This window comes from Ovis aries, chromosome 5 (assembly GCF_016772045.2).
Source record: "Ovis aries strain OAR_USU_Benz2616 breed Rambouillet chromosome 5, ARS-UI_Ramb_v3.0, whole genome shotgun sequence".
In the NCBI taxonomy this organism is placed as follows: Eukaryota; Metazoa; Chordata; class Mammalia; order Artiodactyla; family Bovidae; genus Ovis; species Ovis aries.
In genome coordinates this window covers 16,109,349-16,131,267 of record NC_056058.1, presented here as the reverse complement: position 1 = coordinate 16,131,267, position 21,919 = coordinate 16,109,349, and the positions used below count along the sequence as shown (strand labels likewise).

General features: G+C 46.3%; 1 protein-coding gene across 1 annotated transcript in view; it reads left to right on the top strand.

Moving 5' to 3' along the window:
- Positions 1 to 21,919, top strand: part of ACSBG2 (acyl-CoA synthetase bubblegum family member 2) — an 86,287-nt gene that overhangs the window by 36,577 nt on the left and 27,791 nt on the right. The window contains exons 2-8 of the mRNA XM_027970669.3: positions 3,549 to 3,663; positions 3,908 to 4,048; positions 9,857 to 9,957; positions 12,099 to 12,328; positions 13,241 to 13,329; positions 14,074 to 14,194; positions 19,250 to 19,336. Of these exons, the coding sequence (XP_027826470.2) occupies positions 9,903 to 9,957; positions 12,099 to 12,328; positions 13,241 to 13,329; positions 14,074 to 14,194; positions 19,250 to 19,336 (582 nt within the window). The 5' untranslated portion in view covers positions 3,549 to 3,663; positions 3,908 to 4,048; positions 9,857 to 9,902. The remainder of the gene's footprint in view (positions 1 to 3,548; positions 3,664 to 3,907; positions 4,049 to 9,856; positions 9,958 to 12,098; positions 12,329 to 13,240; positions 13,330 to 14,073; positions 14,195 to 19,249; positions 19,337 to 21,919) is intronic.

Below are 21,919 nucleotides of genomic sequence, written 5' to 3'. Positions count from 1 at the left end.
ATGCTATTAACTGAAGTCACCATGCTGTGCGTTACATCCTTACAGATTTTATAACTGGAAGTTTGTGCCTTTTGACCACCTCACCCATCTCCCCATCCCCACCTCGGAAACCAACAATCTGCTCTCTGTACCTGTGAGTTCTGTGTTTTGTTTTGATTCTATATATAAGTGAGATCATACAGTATTTGTCTTCCTGTCTGACCTTTCAGTAAGCATAATGGCTCTAAGATCCACCATATAGTCTCAAATGCCAGAATTTTCTTCATTTTAATGATTGAGAAGTATACCATTCTTGATATACACATAAAGAGGTATCATTTTGTTGCTGTTGTTCAGCTGCTATGTCGTGTCCAACTCTTTGTGACCCCAAGAACTGTAGCTCGCCAGGCTCCTCTGTCCTCCACTATCTCCTTCAGTTTGCTTAAATTCATGTCCATTGAATCGATGATGCTATCTGACCATCTCATCCTCTGCCGCCCCTTCTCCTTTTGCCTCCAATCTTTATTAGCACCAGAGTCTTTTCCAATGACCTGGCTCTTCACATTAAGTGGCCAAAGTATTGGCACTTCAGCTTCAGCACTAGTCCTTCCAGTGAATATTCAGGGTTGATTTCCTTTAGGATTGAATAGTTTGATCTCCTTACAGTCCAAGGGACTCTCAAGAGCCTTCTCCAGCACTACAATTCAAAAGTCTCAGTTCTTTAGCACTCAGCCTTCTTTATGGTCCAACTCTCACACTCATACATGACTACTGGAAAAACCACTGCTTTGACTATATGGACCTTTGTTGGCAAAGTGATGTCTCTGTTTTTTAATATGCTAGGTCTGTCATAGCTTTCCTTCCAAGGAGCAAGCATCTTTTAATTTCAAGTCTGCAGTCACTGACCAGTGATTTTGGAGCCCAAGAAAATAACATCTGTCACTGTTTCCACTTTTTCCCCGTTTGCCGTGAAATGATGAGACCAGGTATCATGATCTCAGTTTTTTTAAATGTTGAGTCTCAAGTCAGTTTTTCCATTCTCCTCTTTCATCTTCATCAAGAGGCTCTTTAATTCCTGTTCACTTTCTGTCATTAGCGTGATATCATCGGCATATGTGACATTGTTACTTCTCCCAGCAATCTTGATTCTAGCTTAATACATATCATATGTCTACACACACCCCCCATATCTTCTTTGTGCATTCACTTGTCAGTGGACACTTAGGTTGCAGGTCGCCTTGGCTATTATAAAAAGTGCTGCAGTGGACACAGGAGGACAGATCTCTATTCAAGATAGTGTTTTCATTTCCTTTAGATATAGAACCAAAAGCGGATTGCTGGGTCACATAGTAGCTCTATTTGTAGTTTTTTTGAGGCGACTTTCACTTTGCCCTTGGCTCTGGAGGAGGGGGAGTCTTCCAGGGTCAGCGCGGTTGGGGTGGACAGATTTTTGCCAAATCAGGGCTTTTCTTTCTGCAGCTGCTGCCTCCACGCAATCCTGTTTTCTACTGTCAGACTTTTCTCGATTAAAATGTGCGCAGTGGCCTGGAATCGACTCTGTCCCTCTGTTCAGAGAAGGGGCTCATCCACCACCCAGAGGGCATGGTCACTGCTGATGGCCAAGACTGGCAGGGAATGAAAGGTCCCCATTGCGAGCCTATCTAGGGCAGGTAAGAGAAAGGTGAGACGAGGTCAACACCGGGATTCTGGGGGGAGACGATGACTCCTCTTGCTATGTGTCAAGCTCATTGGGAAGCAGGGCAGACGAACTGAGCTTGTGAAAGGTTTATTTGGGGAGTGCTCAGGGTGGCCCTGGGGGAAGGGGAGGAGTCAGAACCTGGTTTCCAAGGCAGAGAGAAGATGCCCTTCCCCCATGGAGGCTTGGTGGCTGGGACCCCTCTCAATATTGCCCTGAGATGGGGTGATGGGCGGGCGGCTTGATGCCCCCATGTGGGTGTAGGTGGCTCTGGGAAGGGAGGGTGACCCTAGATGCGGAGGGCTATTCAGGGGAGGCGGATCCCAAGCCACCAGGAGTGGAGGTCCGCTTCCAGCAGCATTTCCAGAAGCTGTCAGTGTGCCCTTTAATCCTGAACGAGATCTGGGTGGATGTCCGTTGAGGTATTTCTGGATGGGCTTTTCCTGAGCGACTTACTTTTCTGTGGTGAGACAGCTGTCTGTGCACGTGTGTGAGAATATCTGTGAGAAGGTGTGTGAGTGCACGTGTGAGCACATGTGTATGCAATCCTGTGTCCAATGAGGATGCACGAGAATGTGAGCTTGTCGTGCATACCCGTGTTGAGCACGTGTGTATGTAATTACGTGTCTGTATAGAGATTTGTGCATGAGTGCATCTGTGTGGCTATAATTGTGTATCTATAAGAGGGTTTATGTGACTTGAGTGTGTGGATGTATGCAATTGTGGGTCTGTAGGAGGGTGTGTTTGAGGGGGTGAATGGGTATGGTTGTGGGAGAATGTGTGCATGTGTGTGAGCGCAGATGAGTATGCATGTGAGTGTGTACGTGTGAAGGTGCGTGTGTGTGTGCGTGAAACTCTATCTGTCCAGGACTAGCAAGGTGGCTGCACAGCCATTAGGAACCCAGGCTCCTGCCGTCTTGTTGCGTTGCCTCCTCACTTTTCAGTGAGGCAACAGTGGCAATAGGCAGGCAATTCCTTCCTATCCAAGGTGATTGCTTCAGATCTCAGCCTCCCACTAGGGAAAGGGGGTCCCAATCTCCTTTCCGTTACAGACATGACTCTACAGCGACCCCTGCATTCCCTGTATCCACATTCCACAGCTCAGGATGTAGCCAGACGGCCACATGTTGCAACAAGGGGGCCTGGGAGATGATTTTTGGGTGAGGGGCTGGAAGAAGATAGTCAGAATGGGTCCTGGTGGACACTGGCTTCAGGTGACTCGGTGCTCTGCAGTGTGACACTGCTCAGCCATGGATGGGAACTGCCTAGAAGGCTCCAGAGACAGTAGAACACTCCTGTTCTTGTCTCTTGGCAGAGCAGGGTGTTTGGGTGGTTGTTGTTCAGTCGCTCAGTCACGTCCGACTCTTTGTGACCCCAAGGCTCCCCTTGCTGGGCTCCCCTTCACTATTTCCTGGAGTTTGCTCAAACTCATGTCCATTGAGTCAATGATGCCATCCAAACATCTCATCCTCTGTCGCCCCCTTCTCCTCCTGCCCTCAATCCTTCCCAGCATCAGATCTTTTCCAATGAGTTGGCTGTTCGCATCAGGTGGCCCAAGTACTGGAGCTTCAGCTTTAGCGTAAGTCCTTCCAATAAATATTGAGGTTGGGCAATAAGCCTTTACTGGATGAACACACCTGCTGCGTGTCTGGCCAGGAGCTGTTTTAGGTACTGGGATGCAACTGCGAGAGGAGGCAGAAGCAAACTGAAAATGCATGGAGCCAGGGTATGTGATCAAAAGCAGTGTGTCAGGCCAACACCTGCCCAGCCTTTATAACTCAGCTCCAGGGACCTCTCCCGACCTCCCTGCCTAGGCCAGCCCCACTAGCAAACCCTTTCCACCGACATATGTTGGGTGTCTGTCTGACTCCAGGTTTCCCACGGTCTCCCTGAACAGACCTCATCTGGTTCTGCACATCTTCACGTCTTCAGCACTTAGCACGATGCCTGGTGTAAGCGCTGTGGCTCATATGAATCTCACCAACAAGGTGAGGAGTGCAGTGCATGAAGGGATGGATGGGTGGAAAGAGAATGGCTGCCCTCCTGCTCTGGGAGCAGGAGTGGAGGTGGGGTGGCGTGGGAAGGCAGGGGCAGCCAGTGATGTCATAAGAGATGACTGGGAGGAAGGTTCTGGAAGGCTGAATGGGATAGAAGGGCTGCTGGGAAGGGAAACTGCCTGCCTTCCTGCCTCTCATCACCACCACCATCCTGACGGTGACGAGGGCTGGGAAGGGGCAGCCCATTTTCAGGTTTCCAGGAGGAGCAACTTGTTTATCATCTCTGTGGAAGAAGAAAACACCCTGAGTGCCCAGATGACTCTGCAACCCATGCTTTGCTGTGATGGCCAGAACCATACCTGGTGAAGAGTGGAAGGTGCCAGTTCTGGGGGGGGGGGGCGGTGCCCCGGGGTCCTCTGGGATTTGCTGCTTGACAATCATACTGGACTTTCAATGTATCCGTGTGTGCGCTCAGTCTCTCAGTCACATCCTACTCTGCAGCCCTGTAGCACTCCAGGCTCCTCTGCCCAGGCAAGAATACTGGACTGGGGTGACGTTTCTTACTCCAGGGCACCTTCCTGACCCAAGGAGTGAACTTGTATCTCCTACAACTCTTGCATTCGCAGGTGGATTCTTTACCACTAGCACCACCTGGGAAGCCCGCGATAAAGCAGTATGTCAGTGTAACATTCAGGCATATTTGGATTCACCTCCAACACACCTTCTGGCCTTGAGCTAGACTCTCGATGTCTTTTTCTACTGCGTCTTCTAACTAGTTGCTGCTGGTGTACAAGAATGCTATTGGTTTTTAAATATTGATTTTCTATAATCACCTTAAAGAACTGTTTTTATTTTTTATTTTCCTTTTTCTTAGAATAGATGTGTTGGCTGTGCCAAGCAGCATACAGGATCTTAATTCCCCAACCAGGGATTGACTCTGCAACCCCTGCATTGGAAGTGCAGAGTCTTAATTGCCAGGGAAGTCCCAAATCTGTTTTTATTTCTAATAGCTTTTCAGTTGATTGAATATCTATAGAGGCAGTCAATCACATGCGATGGTGGTATTGCCTGTTTTCAATCTTAATTCCTCTCACTTCCTTTTCTTGTCTTATCGCATTGACTAAGGACCTCCATATCAATGCTGACTAGTAGAAGTGACAGCTGATGTCTTCATCTTCTTTCTGACTTCATGGAAACTCTTCTGATGGTTCTGTTGCCATTGTTAAGTATAACATTCATAGTTCTAGTAGATAGCCTTTATTAAGTTATGTAGACTCTTCCATTTCTTATGGGCTAAGAGATTTTCATTTAAAAAGTGGATATTTCATCAGGTTATATCTTGAGAAGATATAGTTTTCACTCTTGTCCCTTAAATTCAATAAGAATTCTTAATACATTGCTATAATGAGCCCTACATGGCTTTTTAAAATTGTGAAACACAATTTTGCATATAAAATGATGCACAAAACATTTTTAAGTACAGCTTAATAAATAGCAATACATGTCTGTGTACCTACTTTACTTTATGAAATATAATAGTACTAGCAACTTAGAAGTCTTCTGTGTCCTACCTGTTTCTCCTGTTCCTCCCTCACCTGAATGAGATAACAGTTCTGAATTGCCCGCAGAACTTTTCCTTCTAGTTTTACCAGTTAAACAAGGACTGACTAATGTTGCCTGCTTGTGAACTTTATACAAATAAAATCACACTGCCATCTGCTTCTTTATCAGCATCAAGGCTGCGAGATGCACCCAGGGTTTTGTGTCTGTTTTTTTCATCACTGCATAGTATTCCATGAAGGTTGTATCCTTTCTGTCGCTGATGAACTTTCAGGCTGTTTCCACTTTGCAGTTCTTATGAACCCAGACACTATAATCATTCTTGCCCATGTCTCCTGGGGCAGACATGCAAAAGGTATATATGTGTGTGTGTGTGCGCTCAGTTGCTTCAGTCATGTCTGACTCTTTGTGAGCCTGTAAACTGTAGCCCACTAGACTCCTTTGTCCATGGGATTCTCCAGGCAAGAATACTGGAGTGGGCTGCCATGCCCTCCTCCAGGGGATCTCCCTGACCTGGAGATCAAACCCTTGACTCCTGTGTCTCCTGCATTGCAGGCAGATTCTTTACTCACTAAGCCATCTGGGAAGCCCTTGGGTATATATATATCTGGGAGTAAAAATGCCAGATCAGGGATATGCATGTGTTCACTTTGAACCATTAATGGCACAATGCTTTCCCAACAGGCCATGCCATCTTGAGCTCCCTTAGCAATGGAGGAGAGCTCCCACTCTTCTTCCTCGCCAGCATCTGATGCATTTTTGCACATCTACTGGGGATAACGTGATATCTCACTGTGGTCTTACTGTGCATTTCCCTTATTACCAAGGAACCTGAGCATCCTGTCCTGGGTTATTCAGTTCTGCGAACTCTCTGTTCAAGGCTTGCACCCATTTCCAATGGGGTTGTCTCTCTTAGTGTTTATTTATTTATTTAGCTGTGCCACGTGTTAGTTGCAACATGCAAGATCTTTAATTGCAGCATGCAGGATCTTTCAGTTGCAGTATATGGAATCTTTAAATTGTGGCATGCAAAATTTTCAGTTGCATGTTTGAACTCTTAGTTGCAACATGTGGGATCTAGTTCCCTGAGCAGGGATCGAACCCAGGACCCCTGCCTTGGGAACCTGGAGCTTTAACCACTGGGCCACCAGGTTAAGTCCCCCGAATTCTCCATTTTAAAGTGAATACTTCAGTGGCATTCAGTACATCCACAGCAATGTAATTCCAAAATATTTTCAACAGCCCCAAAGGAAACCATATATATGTTAAGCACCCATTCCCCACCCCCCTCCCTCAGCCTCAGGCAGCCACAAACCCACTCTCTGTCTGTGCAGATTAGCCTGTCTGGATGTTTCCTGCAAACGGACTCACACACTTGGTGCCTTTAGGTACCTGGCTTCTTTCTCTTAGCCTGATGCTTTCAAGGCACATCCTATTACTATCTTAATTGATCTTTGTTCCCTGGCTGTTTCTACCAACTAGAATGATGGTTTCAGGAGGGATTTCTGTACATCTGGTTGCCCGCTGGCTGGAGCCCTGCCTGGCTCACAGTAGTAGATGCTCAGGAAACACCAGGGTAAGAGAGAGGCTGACCCCCAGGGTGGAGCCCCTCCTGCCCCCTTGCTGAGCATGCAGGATGGGTTCCCGGGGTTGGTGAAGCCAGACGAGACCAGCGCATGCCCGCTGACGGCCACAGGCGCCTGGGGCTGTGTGACTTGAGACCTGTCTCTCACCTTCCTGTTTTCAGGGAATTGGTGGTCAACTCTGGGCTAGACTGCTGGCATTTTTGCATCGTGTCTGCCCAGGAGGTAATGACCTCTTAGACTAAAGACGCAGAACATTTTTTTCTTGAGTCACATACGTGGATCCATCTGCCTGCCCAGTCACCTTCTGTATTTGTTGTCCAGGATCTTACTTTTTTTATTTAATTTTATGTCTTGGAGGACGTTCCATTTCGGGAACCGTGAATCAACATTTCTGGTGTTTTTTAATTGAGGTGAGAGTCGCATAACGTGAAATTAACCATTTTAAGATAAGCGGCTGGGTGGCATCTAGTACATTCACAATCTTGAGCAACCTTTGTTTCTGTTTAGTTCCAAAACATTTCCATCTCCCCACAGGGAAACTCTGTGCTCATAAAAAGTTACTCCTCATTCCTTCCCCAGCCCCCTGGCAACCACAAACCCCCTCTGTCTCTATGAATATTTATATAAATGGACTCACACCCTGTGTGTCCTTCTGCGTTTGGCTTCTCTCACTGAGCAGCATGTTCCCCAGGTCCATCCATGTTGTATCGAGTGTCAGCACTTTTATCCTTTTCATGGCCAAATAACATTCCACTCTATGAACAAAATGAAATTCATGAGCTCATTTAAGAAACAGTTTTCAAGATATTTATGCAACTGTCTGCTGGGGCTGCTGTTAACAAAAACACTGTAGAATTGGGTGGCTTAATAGCAACTTCTTTTCCTTGTTGTGGCTGGGCTGGAAGTTCAAGATCAAGGTCTCAGCAGTGCTGGTGTCTGGTAAGGCCTCTCTTGCAATACGGCCTTCTCCTCACTATGTCCTCACGTGGTGGAGGAAGAGAGTTGTTTTCCTCTTCTTAGGAGGACAGCAATCCTATTGGATTAGGGCCCTACTCTTGTGACCTCATTTAACCTTGATTATGTTTCTCAAGGGGCTTCCTTGGTGGCTCAGTGGTAAAGAATCCGCCTGCCAATGCAGGAGATGTGGGACTGATCCCTGGGTTGGGGAGATCCTTTGGAGGAGGGCATGGCAACCCACTCCAGTATTCTTGCCTGGAGAATACTCGGGGACAGAGGGGCCTGGTGGGCTACTGTCCATGGGGTCACAAGAGTCAGACATGACTCAGTGATGAGCAGGCACTCAACTTTCCTCAAGGCTCCATCTCTAAATGCAATCACTCAGGGGTTAGGGCCTCAACATACACATTTCGGGGAAGACCATTCAGTCCATGCGAATAACTGTTCTTTACAAATCTTATCATTTATTCGGCTGCACTGGGTCTCAGTTGCCGCATGCAGGATTTTTAGTTGTGGCATATGGACTCTTTACTTGTGGTATGTGGAATCTAGTTCCCTGACTGGGGATGAAACTCAGGCCCCCTGCACTGGGAGTGCAGAGTCTTAGCCACTAGACCACCAGGGATGTCTGGAAAATAACTGTGAATTCCTGTTATGTAGATGTTTAGAAGAATGTTATTTGAAAGGATTAACACATTGAAAGTCAAGGATGGTTAAGGAGTGGTGCTCGCCCCACATGACACACAAAAGGATTCAAACAGTGGTGTCCAGTTCCTGAACATGCAAGGACCCAGGGTAGCCCGGAATCCACACTGGCCTCTACCAATGGATTCATGATTGTGTGAACTTCAGTCCGATTACTGACAAAACATCCTCTAAAGGGGTTGCGTCGGTTTTTACCCCAGTGTAGGAGAGCCTTTGTTATCCCCAATCCTCCCTCACTAACATGAGTTCTTTTCCAGTTTTCTGGGTCTTCCTTCATCTGTGTGAAAACTGCATCGTGTTTTCTACCGCATTTCTCTTTGGACTGAGATGGAGCATGTTTTTCTGGTTTTTTAGAAGTTAATTTGGTTGTATCAGGTCTTAGTTGTGGCATGCAGACTCTCGGTTGCAACATGGGCAGTCTAGTTCCTTGACCAGAGATCAAACCCGGGCCCCCTGCACTGGGAGTGTAGAGTCTTAGCCACCGGACCACCAGAGAATGCCCTGTTTTTCCTTTTTTTAAAAGTCACTTAAAACTGTTTTCAGAGAACCATCTATTCGAGATTTTGTCCCATTTTCTCATTGGGCTATTGGTCTTTTTCTTATTGATTCATTGGTATTCTTTACATATTAAGGAAATCAGGCTTTGATTGATTATATGTGTAGCCCATTTTTTTTTTCAGTTTGTTGTTGATCTTTTGATTCTGTTCATGGTATTCTTTGCTGTTTGAAAAACTTAAAACTTTTTATGTGCCAACATTTACTCTGTTTTATCCTTTATTGAGTTTTTGTGTTGTACTATCTTTAAGGAAACGAACCAGAACAGAACTCTCTTGGGAGAGTTGCTTCTCTTCAGGAAACTCCAAAATGTTCTCTCACCCATAGGATCACATATAGATCTAGCCTCTACATTCTCATTGTTCAAGAGACTCTTCTAGAAACTCGAAGAACTGCACATGCTCTGGACTTTACAATTGCTGGATGATCTGGCATGCAGGCTTGGCTCCTCTCCTCCTAGGCCCAGGACAGGCATGATTAATCAATCCCAGGCTTCTAGGCGACATGACTAAGTCAACACCAGAGCTGGCTTCAGACCTGCAGCTTCTTTACCAGCCCTGCTAAGTTAAGCTTAGCTTCCAAGGTGGTGCTAGTGGTAAAGAACCTACCTGTCAGTACAGCAGATGTAAGAGACACAGGTGTGATCCCTGGGTGGGGAAGATCCCCTGGAGGAGGGCATGGCAGCCCACTCCAGCATTCTTGCCTGGAGAATCCCATGGACAGAGGAGCCTGGCCGGCTACAGTCCACGGGGCCCACAGAGTCGGACACGACAGAAGCAACTAAGTATCACATGCTAAGTTTCCTGCTCTGGGCCTTGCAGCACGGTGAAGAATGGTCTCTGCAGACCCAGAAGGCCTGAAACCCAGATGACTCAAGAAGAGAAGGCTGAGGACCTCAAAGTAGAGATGAGCCAAGAACAAGGTACGATATGCCAGAGAGAGAAAGGTGCGCTGATTCACCGCTGCTTATAAAGGAGCCTGGGCTGGACAGCTGGGCACAGGCACTCTGCACCCCAGCTGATGGCCTTGGCTGAGGTGCCCGATCCTGGAGGGCCAAGTCTCTACATGTGATGGGTAGCAGAGGGGGCAGACGCAGGGAGTGACAGCCGGGCCCCGTCGTTCGGAGCAGAGCTCTGTGAGCCGAGTGACAGCGGGCGAGTCACCTGCTCTTTTGAAGTCTCCTTGTACCCCTTGTACTGGGTGGGGGGGCACTAATAATAGAAGATCCCTATGGTTTCTCTAAGGTCTTCCCTGTAGCTCAAATTGTAAAGAATCTGCTTACAATTCAGGAGACCTGGGTTCGACCCCTAGGTCAGGAAGATCCCCTGGAGAAGGGAAGGGCACCCCACTCCAGTACTCTTGCCTGGAGAGTCCCATGGACAGAGGAGCCTGGCGGGCTACAGTCCATGGGGTGGCAAAGAGTCGGGCATGACTGAGCGGCTAACACCAACGCTATAGCTTCTCTGGTGGCACAGTGGTAAAGAACCTGCCTGCCAATGCAGGAGACGCAAGAGGCTCGGGTTCCATCCCTGGGTCAGGAGGGACCCCTGGAGGAGGGTGTGGCAACCCACTCTGGTATTCGCACCTGGAGAATTCAAGGGACAGAGGAGCCTGGCGGGGGGCTACGGTCCATGGGATCACAAAGAGCTGGACGTGGCTAAGTGACTAAGCATGTTAGGGTGGTGTGCCTGTGTGGGTAAAGCATATATACACACATATACATTTAATATTATACATATTATGCCACATCATACATTACATATTACATATAGTGCAGATGTAATTGTGTGTGTGTATATATATGTGTGGCAGATGCAATAATTATATATATAATAGTATATATTGTTGTCGCTAAGTTGTGTCTGAATCTTTTGTGACCCCCCACAAGGCTCCCCCATCCACAGGATTTCCCAGGCAAGAATACTGGAGTGGGTTGCCATTTCCTTCTCCAGGGGGTCTTTGTGACCTATGGATTGAACCTGAGTCTTCGGCATTGGCAGGCAGGTTCTTTACCCCAAGCCACCAGGAACTCCAATAATATATATAATATGATTATATATATAGTACATATATATATATACTTACTATATAAGAATATAGTTATATATATATAGTACAGATGTAGTTATATATATGTATATATAGTATATATGTAATTACACTTATGGTACAGACGTAATCATATATGTAATGCAGATATATGTATATACATATATTTCTAGTTAATGATTCAAATGCTAAAGGCTGATTCACATCAAATGATTCGAATGTTTCTAAAAGGAATAAAATGATGCCATTTATCACCTATGAATGGCCATAGATATTATCATACTAAGTCAGAAAGAGAATGACAAGTACCGTATGGTATCACTTATATGTGGAGTCTCAAATAAGACACAAAGGAACTTATCTGTGAAGCAAACAGACTCACAGACATAGAGAATAAACTTGTGGTTGCCAAGGGGGTGGGGGAGGCACGAACTGGGAGCCTGGGATTAGCAGATGCAAACTATTATACAGCGGATGGATAAACAAGGTCCTACTGTATAGCACAGGGACCTCTATTCAATATTCCTTGACAAGCCATAACGGAAAAGAACATATGTGTGCATGACTGAGTCACTTTTGCTGTACAGCATAAATTATCACGACATTGTAAATCAACTATACTTCAGTAAAATTTTTAAAAAATGATTCAAATGTTGAAGAGTGAAATGGATGCAGCTTTCTTTGAAATGTGTCAAAAAGGAAGATGGCGTGATGGATGGATAAATAGAGGGATGGTTAGATGTGCTACCAGCTGTAGGATTTGGTGGTGAGTAAGAAGGCGCTTGCTATACAAATCCAACTCTTTGTACGCTTGAAAATTTTCATAACAGACTGTTGGGGGAGGGTAAGGAAGAAATAAATAGGAACAGGGAAGCTTGAGTAGACCAGCACTGACCATGTGACTTCACTCGAAGAGTGGGATTCATTCAGTATCAAAAAAAGAGCCCCCTCCCGCCTCCTGAGTATGACGTGAATATAAAATATATGCCATCCAACCCTGGTGGTTATTTCCAGTTACTCCTAGGCTGTGGACCATTCACCGAGATGGAGAAGTCCTTACGAGGCTATCAAAACATGGGCCAGGCCACGAGAGCCCCATGACCATCCCTGAATTTTTTCGGGAGTCAGTCAACCGATTTGGGTCTTATCCAGCCCTAGCATCAAAGAAGAATGGAAAGTGGGAAGTTCTGAACTACAACCAGTACTATGAGGCTTGCCGGAAGATCGCGAGAGCCATGCTCAAGGTGAGTGCGCTGTCCACTCACTCCTTTATTCGCCCATCGTGTATTAAATCATTCCTTCTATGTGGAAATACATATGGGACAAAATGCACAAGGCACCCCAAGAAAGAAGGTTAACTGGTGAAAATTTTCTTTCAAATCTTTGTCCCCTCTCTATGAGTGACTGAGTTGGATGTATCTGGTTCAAGATCTCTCATGAGATTGTAGTCAAGCTACCAGCCTGGGCTACATCATTGGAAGGCTTGACTGAGGCGGGAGGGTCCACGTCTAAGCATGGCTAGCTCTCGGCAGGAAGCCTCAGTTGCTTCCTCTATGGAAGGTCCCTGGAGGAGTCAGATCCACAAAGACAGGAAGGGTAATAGATGGTGGGGGCCAGGGGCTGGGAAGTCAGTGTTTCATGGGGATAGAGTTTCAGTTTGGGAAGATGAGAAAGTTCTAGAGATGGATGGTAGGGATGGTTGCATAACAGTGCGAATATACTTTTTTGGGTCACACTGTGAGGCTTGCGAGATCTTAGTTCCCACAGCAGGGATGAACTTGGGCCCTCAGCACTGAAAGCATGAAGTCCTAACCACTGGACCACTAGGGAATTCCCCTGGATTTGGGGGGTTGTTTTAGGATAAAGGAGCTTAATACCACTGAGCTGTGCACCTAAAGTTGGTTAGAATGATTAAAAACTAAAATCCATAAAAATTAGAATAAAAAAGGGGGTATTAAGTAGAGCGAGGCAAACCAGCCTCTCAAGAGTCACAAAAAAACATCACACTCTGGATTTCCATCTCAATGTGGGCTCTTCCCCCACGTGACTTCCGGGGGCTCTGGAGACCGCCTTCTGCCAATGAGCACGTCCCACCTAGAAGCAAACCTCGCCTGTGTCTCCGTTCTCTGCTTGTCCGTCTGTTTCTGCCTTCCCAGCTGGGCCTGGAGCCGTTCCACTCAGTTGGCATCCTTGGGTTTAACTCCACCGAGTGGGTCCTTGCAGCTCTTGGTGCCATCTTCGCAGGGTAAGATCCTGGGCCCTGGACCCTGTGAATGCTGGGGTAGAGTAGGGGGCTGCTGCTCCGGGGCCTGGCACCCGCACAGGTTTCCACTGAGATATGAGCAGAGAGCCCTAGGCCAGCCAGTGAGATACACACACACACACACACACACACACACACACACACACACACACACACACACACACACACACACACCAGTCATCTGAAATACACCGAAGGACTTGTACAGCTCAGGAATAAAAACACAGAAAGATTTTAAATGAGCAGGAAACTAGAAGGGAAACATCACCAAGGGAAGCAGCCAATAAGCACTTGGAAAGTTCCTTGAAGTCATCTGGCAGCAGGGAGATAAAAACTCACCACATAATGGTTGAAAGCAAAAAGAAAAGGTTGTGAGTGAAGGGAACAGGTGGCTGGGGGAGGGGTGGGGGTTCCAAATCACACCTCCTATTTACTATGGGACCCTGAACAAGCGACTTCCTTCCCTTGAGCCTCAGTTTCCTTATCTGTAAAATGGGTACTGTGAGGGCTCCATATCATAGCAACATCACAGGAGTCCATACTCCCATCATTGCTGTCATTCCTGTCCTTTTCATCATTGCCCAGTTGTGGAGGGAGGGAAGCTGGTGGCAGGACTTCAGACTCAGAACCTGCGGCAGGCCCTACCCCCAGACCCTTTCCTCCCCTTCCAGGATGTTCTTGACTTAGGTATGTGGGCACACACATGTGTGTGTTTTCTTTTCCCAGGGGCTTCTGTGTTGGTATTTATGCCACCAACTTCGCGGACGCCTGTGAATATGTCATCACTCATGCCAAAGTGAACATCCTGCTGGTGGAAAATAACGCACAGTTGCAGAAAATCCTTTCGGTAACAACTGCCCCCACTCCCCCACCCCCCGCCCGCTAGCACCCATCACCAAGGAAGAAGGGATGTGTGCAGAGTGGAGGAGTTTAACTTCCAAAGCATATTGTTTTCCTACTTGGCCTCCATTTTTCTTTATGTGGACCATTTTTAAAGTCTTTATTGAATTTGTTACAGTACTGCTTGTGTTTTGCTTTGGTTCTTTTTGGCTGAGGGAGGTATGTGGAATCTTAGCTCCCCGACCAGGGGTCAAACCTGCACCCCCTGCACTGGAAGGTGAAGTCTCAACCCCTGGGTCATCAGAGAAGTTCCCTGGGCCTCCGTTTTTTAAAATGCACTTGTGTTATTTCATATACAGTCCACTGTGGATCACTTTTCTCTTAGAAACGTTATCTTGAGCCTTGCCACGCTTTCAATTCTCATCTCTTAGGATCATCCTCTTTTTTTTTTTTCCAAGGTGAAACAGCTTTTTAATAATCATACTTTAAGGTATTCCTTTAAATTAAAGTCAAATTTTGTAGTCACAGCACATTAACTGTTTTCTTCTGATAAATCTAGATGTCCAATGAACAATCTCAAAATATTTCTTGACTTTGTGTAAGTCTAGTAATATATCCGGTCTGTTCATCACATGGTTTAAAATTTACTTTCCAACTCCTCAAACCAAGTTATCTAGAATATCTGAATGATCAACAAAAATTCAGGAAAATGAACCCTGGCCAGTGTGTCTACACCCAGGCTACCACTGTACAACCTCTTACTAGGTCTTACTTTGTCTATAAAGTAGGAAGTGAGAGAGTGAGTTAAATAAGTGTGGGTTTTTTTTTTTTTTAAGACTTATTTTTTTGTTAGTAACTATCCATCACCATGAATAAATCCAAATTCGCTTTAATTCTCACAATAACCTTGGGAAGTAGCTGTTGTCTCCATTTTAAATGAGGAAACTGAGTCTCAGAGAAAGGAGAACAGGAAGAAAACTCCCATTTATGAAGATGGTTACAGGCTTTGTTTGTTACTGCATTTACTCCTTTACAAAACAGTTAGATCTTAATACTGCTGCTGCTGCTAAGTCGCTTCAGTCGTGTCCGACTCTGTGCGACCCCATAGACGGCAGCCCAACAGGCTCCCCCGTGCCTGGGATTCTCCAGGCAAGAACACTGGAGTGGGTTGCCATTGCCTTCTCCTCATCCTCTTTTCTGAAATGCTTCTGTGTTTCTCTTCTGTTTCCTCCCCAAGGCTCACTGCTTCACTGTTTCACTACTTTCTGGTGGATGTCTGGCTCTCCCCCCAGGGCTTGTATGTTTGCTTTGGGTTCTTCCTTTCAAGCTGCATTGAGCTTGTTACATCTTACATTTTATATTAGAAGTTTGGGGGGCAATTTTCCTCTGCTTTGCTGTGACTTTTTAAAATTTTTCTTCTGGGTTGTGCTGGATCTTCGTTGCTGCTCATGGGCTTTCTCCAGTCATGGTGAATGGGAGCTACTCTTTGTTGCAGAGAGAGGGCTTCTCATTGTGGTGGCTTCTCTTGTGGAGCATGCATGGGCTTTAGGGCATACAGGCTTCAGTAGTTGTGAAGGCTTAGTTGCTCTGTAGCATGTGGAACTGTCCTCGACCAGGGATTGAACCCATGTCCCCTACATTGGCAGGCAGATTCTCATCCACTGTATGACCAGGGAAATCCTACGATGACTTTTTGTACTCAGTGAAATCTGACTCCTCTCTTACTCCTTTTTTTCCCTCCTTGCGTTATCTTTGTATGGATGCTGGAGAAACATTTCCCGTGATTTGTGTTTGAATGATTGCAGTTGTCTGAACCAGGTTTCGACAGAAGTATTCTGAAAGGAGGGAAGTTCTTCGGAAGAGTGAACCTCCATGGCCAGAGTTATTGCTCAGCCCAAGAGCCACTGTGACTTTCTTTCTTCCCTTCTTTCCTTCTGTATCTTTTTTTTGGCCACACCATGAAGCATGTGGGATCTTAATTCCCCAACCAGGGGTCAGACACACGTCCTGTGCATTGGAAGTATGGCGTCTTAACAACTGGACCATCAAGGAAGTCCTCTGACTGTTTCTTTAATACCCTATCCCATTTCTCCTGTGTTAGACGTTTCATATTTCTGAAGTTGAGATTTAAGTCTTGCCATCAGTGCCAAAGACAGTATCCTCTGAACATCAAGGGTGTTTGCCCACATATTAACTTCACTGAGACTAGGGTAGAGTCACCAGACTCAATGAAATCCAGCCTGACTTAGTGAAAGTGGACATTTTGTGCCACCAGGCCTCCTTCAATGCAAAACCTAACTCCTGAGCTGGTTCAGGAAGCACAGACTTCTACTTTCTGGTTGTCTGTTTTTTTTTTTTTTTTTTTTTTTTGGCTGCACCACGTGGTATGCGGGATCTTAGTTCCCTGACCAGGCATCAGACCTGTGGCCCCTGCAGTGAAAGTGTGGAGTCTTAACCACTGGACTGCCAGGAAAGTCCCCAGACTTCTACTTTCTGAAATTGCTTTCTGAAGCCATGCTTCTTTGGTTCCTGGTACTCAATTCATGTCCTGTCTGTCCTGTTCATAGCAGAATGCACTGCTTGCGAGGTGACTGGTGATGAATGAGCGTAGGGCCCTTTTCCTCCCTGCTGTGAATACAGGCTTCTGATTTGGGTTTTCCCACTGTTAGAAAATGCTTCGTGTTCCATCCTTCCCCTGCAGCCACCTCACTGCTATGACTTCCAGTCCTTGGTCTGGTATCTTCAACCTCACAGGCATAAAGCAGTATCTGAATTATTTCCATCTCCTAGTTTCACTTCCCAGGTGGCTCAATGGTAAAGAATCGGTCTGCCAATGCCCCAAATGCAGGAGACATGAGTTCAATCCCTGGGATGGGATGGGAAGATCCCCTGGAGAAGGAAATGGCAACCTACTCCGGGATTCTTGCCTAGAGAATCCCATGGACAGAGGAGCCTGGCGGGCTACAGTCCATGGGGTGGGGAGATTTGGATATGACTGAGCATGCACACAGACACTGAGTCTGACCAAAGAGGCAGTTTGCGGAAGATCTGTTGTTCTGGTTGCTCTGAGTGAAAGACTCAGAGCCAGGCTCCTCCCAAACTGCATGTTCAGGTCCTCTTGGAAATCTTTCTTTCTTGGCGATGTTCGCAGCCTATAGCCCTCCAGGGCTTCCTTCTTCCTTCAGAATAAACCACAGACTCCTCACCATCCCTTCCCCAGGGCATGGCCTCCTGGCCCTCACGCCCTTTCCTGCCTCCTGCCCTGGACTCCTCCCTTCCACCCTCACTCCAGATCATCCTGGACTTTTTACATCTCTCAAACATGCCAGCCACTGCCTGCTTCAGGTTTTTTGGATGTCTGTTCCTTCTCTCTCTGGAAAACTCTTGTCCAGATGTGAAAAGCACTGCTGTCATCTTTTCTCTCCAGCCCATGGCAGAGACTTGGCTATAATCAGCATTCTTGACGCTGGAGGTGACATCTGCATTGCATTGGTAGGAATGTGCCACAGACACAAATGTCCTCCCCTTGCATGAACAACAAGATTCTTGCAGGGGACAAGAATCCCCTGAACCTTACAGTTGTAGGTTTAGATAGAGCGTTCTGAACCTGCCCAGGTTCCGGCCACCTTCATGGAGAACTTCTGTGGCCTGACGCCAACTAGAAGTTTCGCTAGATCTTGGCTGCGTAGCTCAAGGTGCCTTTGAGGAGAAGCCAAGAGGGTTGTCCTTTGACTCATCAACTGAGAGGCACAACTCGGTGTAGCAGAACTCAGGAGGTTGTTGCCCTCAGCCCTCTTCAATGGTTGGGGTCTACGGATAACAACCATAAAGAACTTAGCAGTGCTAAGACCAGGTTGCTTAGTATCAGTCAAGGCACAGAGCCAAGTTTCACTGTGTGGGCAGGGAAGGGAAAGAGGTAGGGGTCCCTGTGGGAGAAAGCTTAGGACACACTCTCCTGGGCCAGGTTATCCTGAGGTCCATGCATAAATTTGACTGTGTGGATCACAACAAACTGTGGAAAATTCTTAAAGTGATAGGAATACCAGACCACCTTACCTGCCTCCTGAGAAACCTGTATGCAGGTCAAGAAGCAACAGTTTAGAATCAGTCATGGAACAATGGACTGGTTCAAAATTGGGAAAGGAATCCATCAAGGCTGTATATTATCACCTTGCTTATTTAACTTATATGCCAAGTACATCATGCGAAATGCCAGGCTGGATGAAGCTCAAGCTAGAATCAAGACTGCTGGGGAAAATATCAATAACCTCAGATATGCAGATGATACCACCCTAATGACAAAATGAATAGGAACCAAAAAGCCTCTTAATGAAAGGGAAAGAGAGTGAAAAAGCTGGCTTACAACACAATGTTCAAAAAACAAAAATCATGACACCCGGTCCCATCATTTCATGGCAAATAGATGTGGAAAGAATGGAAAGGGTGTCAGACTTTATTTTCTGGGGCTCCAAAATCACTGGGGATGGTGATGGCAGCTGTGAAATTAAAAGATGCTTGCTCCTTGGAAGAAAAGCTATGACAAACCTAGACAGCTTATTAAAAAAGCAGAGACATCACTTTGCTGACAAAGGTCTGTATAGTCAAAGCTATTGTTTATCCAGTAGTCATGTATGGATGTGAGAGTTGGACCATAAAGAAGGCTGATGACCAAAGAATTGATGCTTTCAAATTTGTGGTGCCTGAGAAGACTCTTCGGAGTCCCTAGGACTGAGATCAAACCAGATAATCCTAAAGGAAACCAACCCTGAATATCCATTGAAAGGACTGATGCTGAGGCTGAAGCTCCAATCCTTTGGCCACCTGATGCAAAGGGCAGACTCACTGGAAAGGCCCTGATCCTGGGAAAGATTGAGGGCAAGAGGAGAAGGGGGCTACAGAGAATGAGACGGTTGGATGGCATCATCGACTCAATGGACATGAGTTTGAACAAACTTAGGGCGATAGTGAAGGACAGGGAAGCCTGGCGAGCTACAGTCCACGAGGTTGCAAAGAGTCCTACACGACTGAGCGACTGAACAACAAACGCACAACTTTCTTTCAGATTCCGAGCAACAAGATGGAGACCCTAAAAGCGATCGTTCAGTACAAGCCGCCCGTGGACGACAGCAAATGTGAAAACCTGTACTCTGTAAGTGTCAACAAAGGAGAGGACCGGGCCTTAAAGGGAAGGAGGGCACTGGCAAAGGAAGTGGGTGGTGAGCAAGGGGAAGGGCGGGGCCATACAAAGGAAACGAGTGAGGACTCAAGGGAACTGGGTCGTGAGCAACAGAGGTGGGTAGTTGTAGTGGTAGTTTAGATGCTAAGTCGTGTCCGACTCCTTGAGACCCTACAGACTACAGCCTGCCAGGCTCCTCTGTCCGTGGGATTTTCCAGGCAAGAATACTGAATGGGTTGCCATTTCCTTCTCCAGGGAATCTTCCCAACCCAGGAATCGAACCTGTGTCTCCTGCATTGCAGGCAGATTCTTTACCAACTGAGTTAGGAGGGAAGCCCACAGAAGTGGGTGGAGACTCAACCACCCATTGAGTGGTGGGCAAGGGAGAAGGCGAGGCCTCACAAGAGAAGGGGGTGAGGCTTTTGAGAGAATTTTTTTGTGCCATGAAGGGTCTGATTTCCCAGAAGGTGTCTGTTCTGGTAATTTATTTATGTGTAACAAATCACCCCCAAAATTGGTGGCATAAGACAGTACCAATCCTTTTATTATTAGTTTTTTTTCCATAGCATTAGCATAACTGAGGATTTCCGTGGCGGCACAGTGGTAAAGAATCTGCCTGCCAATGCAGGAAATGTAGGTTTGGTCCCTGGGCGGGGAAGATCCCCTAGAGTAAGAAACGGCAACCCACTGCAGTGTTCTTGCCTGGAAAAATCCCATGGACAGAGGATACTGGTGGGCTAAAGTCCATTGAGTGCAGAGTGGGACAGACTGAGAGCATGCATGCCCACACACAGCGTAACTGAAAAAATACTGCAGCACTGAAAATAAGATGTGTTGGAACTCACAACATTAAGTTTAAATATTTAATTTATATTCAAGTCAGAATTTATTATAAATTCACTTTCCTGGCTCTCACAGATGCAAAGTCATCAGTATCTTTGTTAAAACCATTAGCCATTTTTAATGTATGAAAATACGCATACCAGGGGCACCCATTTCTGCTATGGCTTGGACCAACAGCCCTGTTGGAGCCTGCCTTTTTTGTTTTCAAATTTTGATGTTTCATCCATCAGAGATTTGCTTTTTGATACTGACTTTTAAAATATCGCATTGAAATATTATTTACCTTGATAGCAAGCTTTTTTGGGGGGGAAATTCCCTAAAAAATTTGCACTCAAAGAGAAGCCCCTGGCCTGCAGTCTGGTCCTGACTCTGCACCTGGGACTCCTCCAGCACCTTTCTTTCTCTTTTTCTGCTTCTGCGATGTCTTTGGGACCTGTGGGCTTGTTTGGTAGCTCAGATCTCCACAGAGAATGTTTTTTGGTTTGTTTTGTTGTTGTTTTTGCCATGCTGGGCAGGATGGTGGGGATCTTTGTTCCCTGACCAGGGATGGAACCTGCGCCCCCTGCAGTAGAAGGAAGCTCAGACCACCGGGAAAGTCTCCAGAGAGAAAGTTTTGAGGAGAGAAACATCCAGGCCAAGCCGCAGACCAGAGTCCACCTCTTACTGAGGGAGGGACAGGGCCCCTGAAGACTGTGTGACATCATACATGTCACATTCTTTTTTTTTTTTTGCATATTCAGTCTGCCTTAGGGCCTTCTAGAGTCAGAAAATGCTTGACTGCAAGCAACAGAGACCCACTTAAGCCAAAGGAGAGGGTTTGGGTCTTGTTTCTAAGGATACAAGCAGTTAACTCACAGAAATCAGGGCAGGAGGTCTGTGAGGGACCAGCCCAGGCTCCTGTTGTTAATGTTCCTGAGATCAGGCCATCAAACCCATGATCCAAATCAGAAGTCCTAACATGTCATGGAATTTATTTGGTTTTCCCTCCACTCAAGTGGGAGGAAAGATGACAGTGATCCTTTCTGGCCAAAACACTCGCCAGCTTGCGTACCTTTCAGAAAACCTTAGAATATTAAGACCAGGATGATAACTAAGTAAGTAAGACAACTGATCAGAATCACAGACCTTTCAGAGGTTAAATAAAAGTGACCATCACGGCAACAAGATCTTAAGTCTGGAAAAGTTAAACCCTTTTTTTAGAAACAGTATTTACCGCAGGGTTTCTCAGCCTCACTGGATATTCGAGGTGGATATTTTTTTTCTTTTGAACTTGCTATTTTGTATTAGGATATAGCCGATTAATAATATCGTGATAGTTTCAGGTAAACAGTGAAGGGACTCAGCCATACATAACATGTATCCATTCTCCCCAAAACTCCCCTCCCATCTAGCTGCCACATGACACTGAGCAGAGTTCAGGGTGGGTAATTCTTTATTGTGGGGGCTGTCCTGTGCATTTTTAGGTGTTAAGGAGCAACCCTGGCCTCCCTCCACCTACTACATCCTAGTTGAAACAATCACAAATATCCTCGGATACTGTGTAGGTCATCTGGCCAAGGGTGGGGAGATGGGCAAAACTGCCCCTACAGATTAGGTATCTACTTCTCTGCCAGGGCGAGTAGAACCTCCTATTTTCAGATTCAGTTTAGGAATACATTCATTAGAACTGAGAGAAAAAGGAAACGCCTGGGAAATTAGCAGGTGAAATTTGAG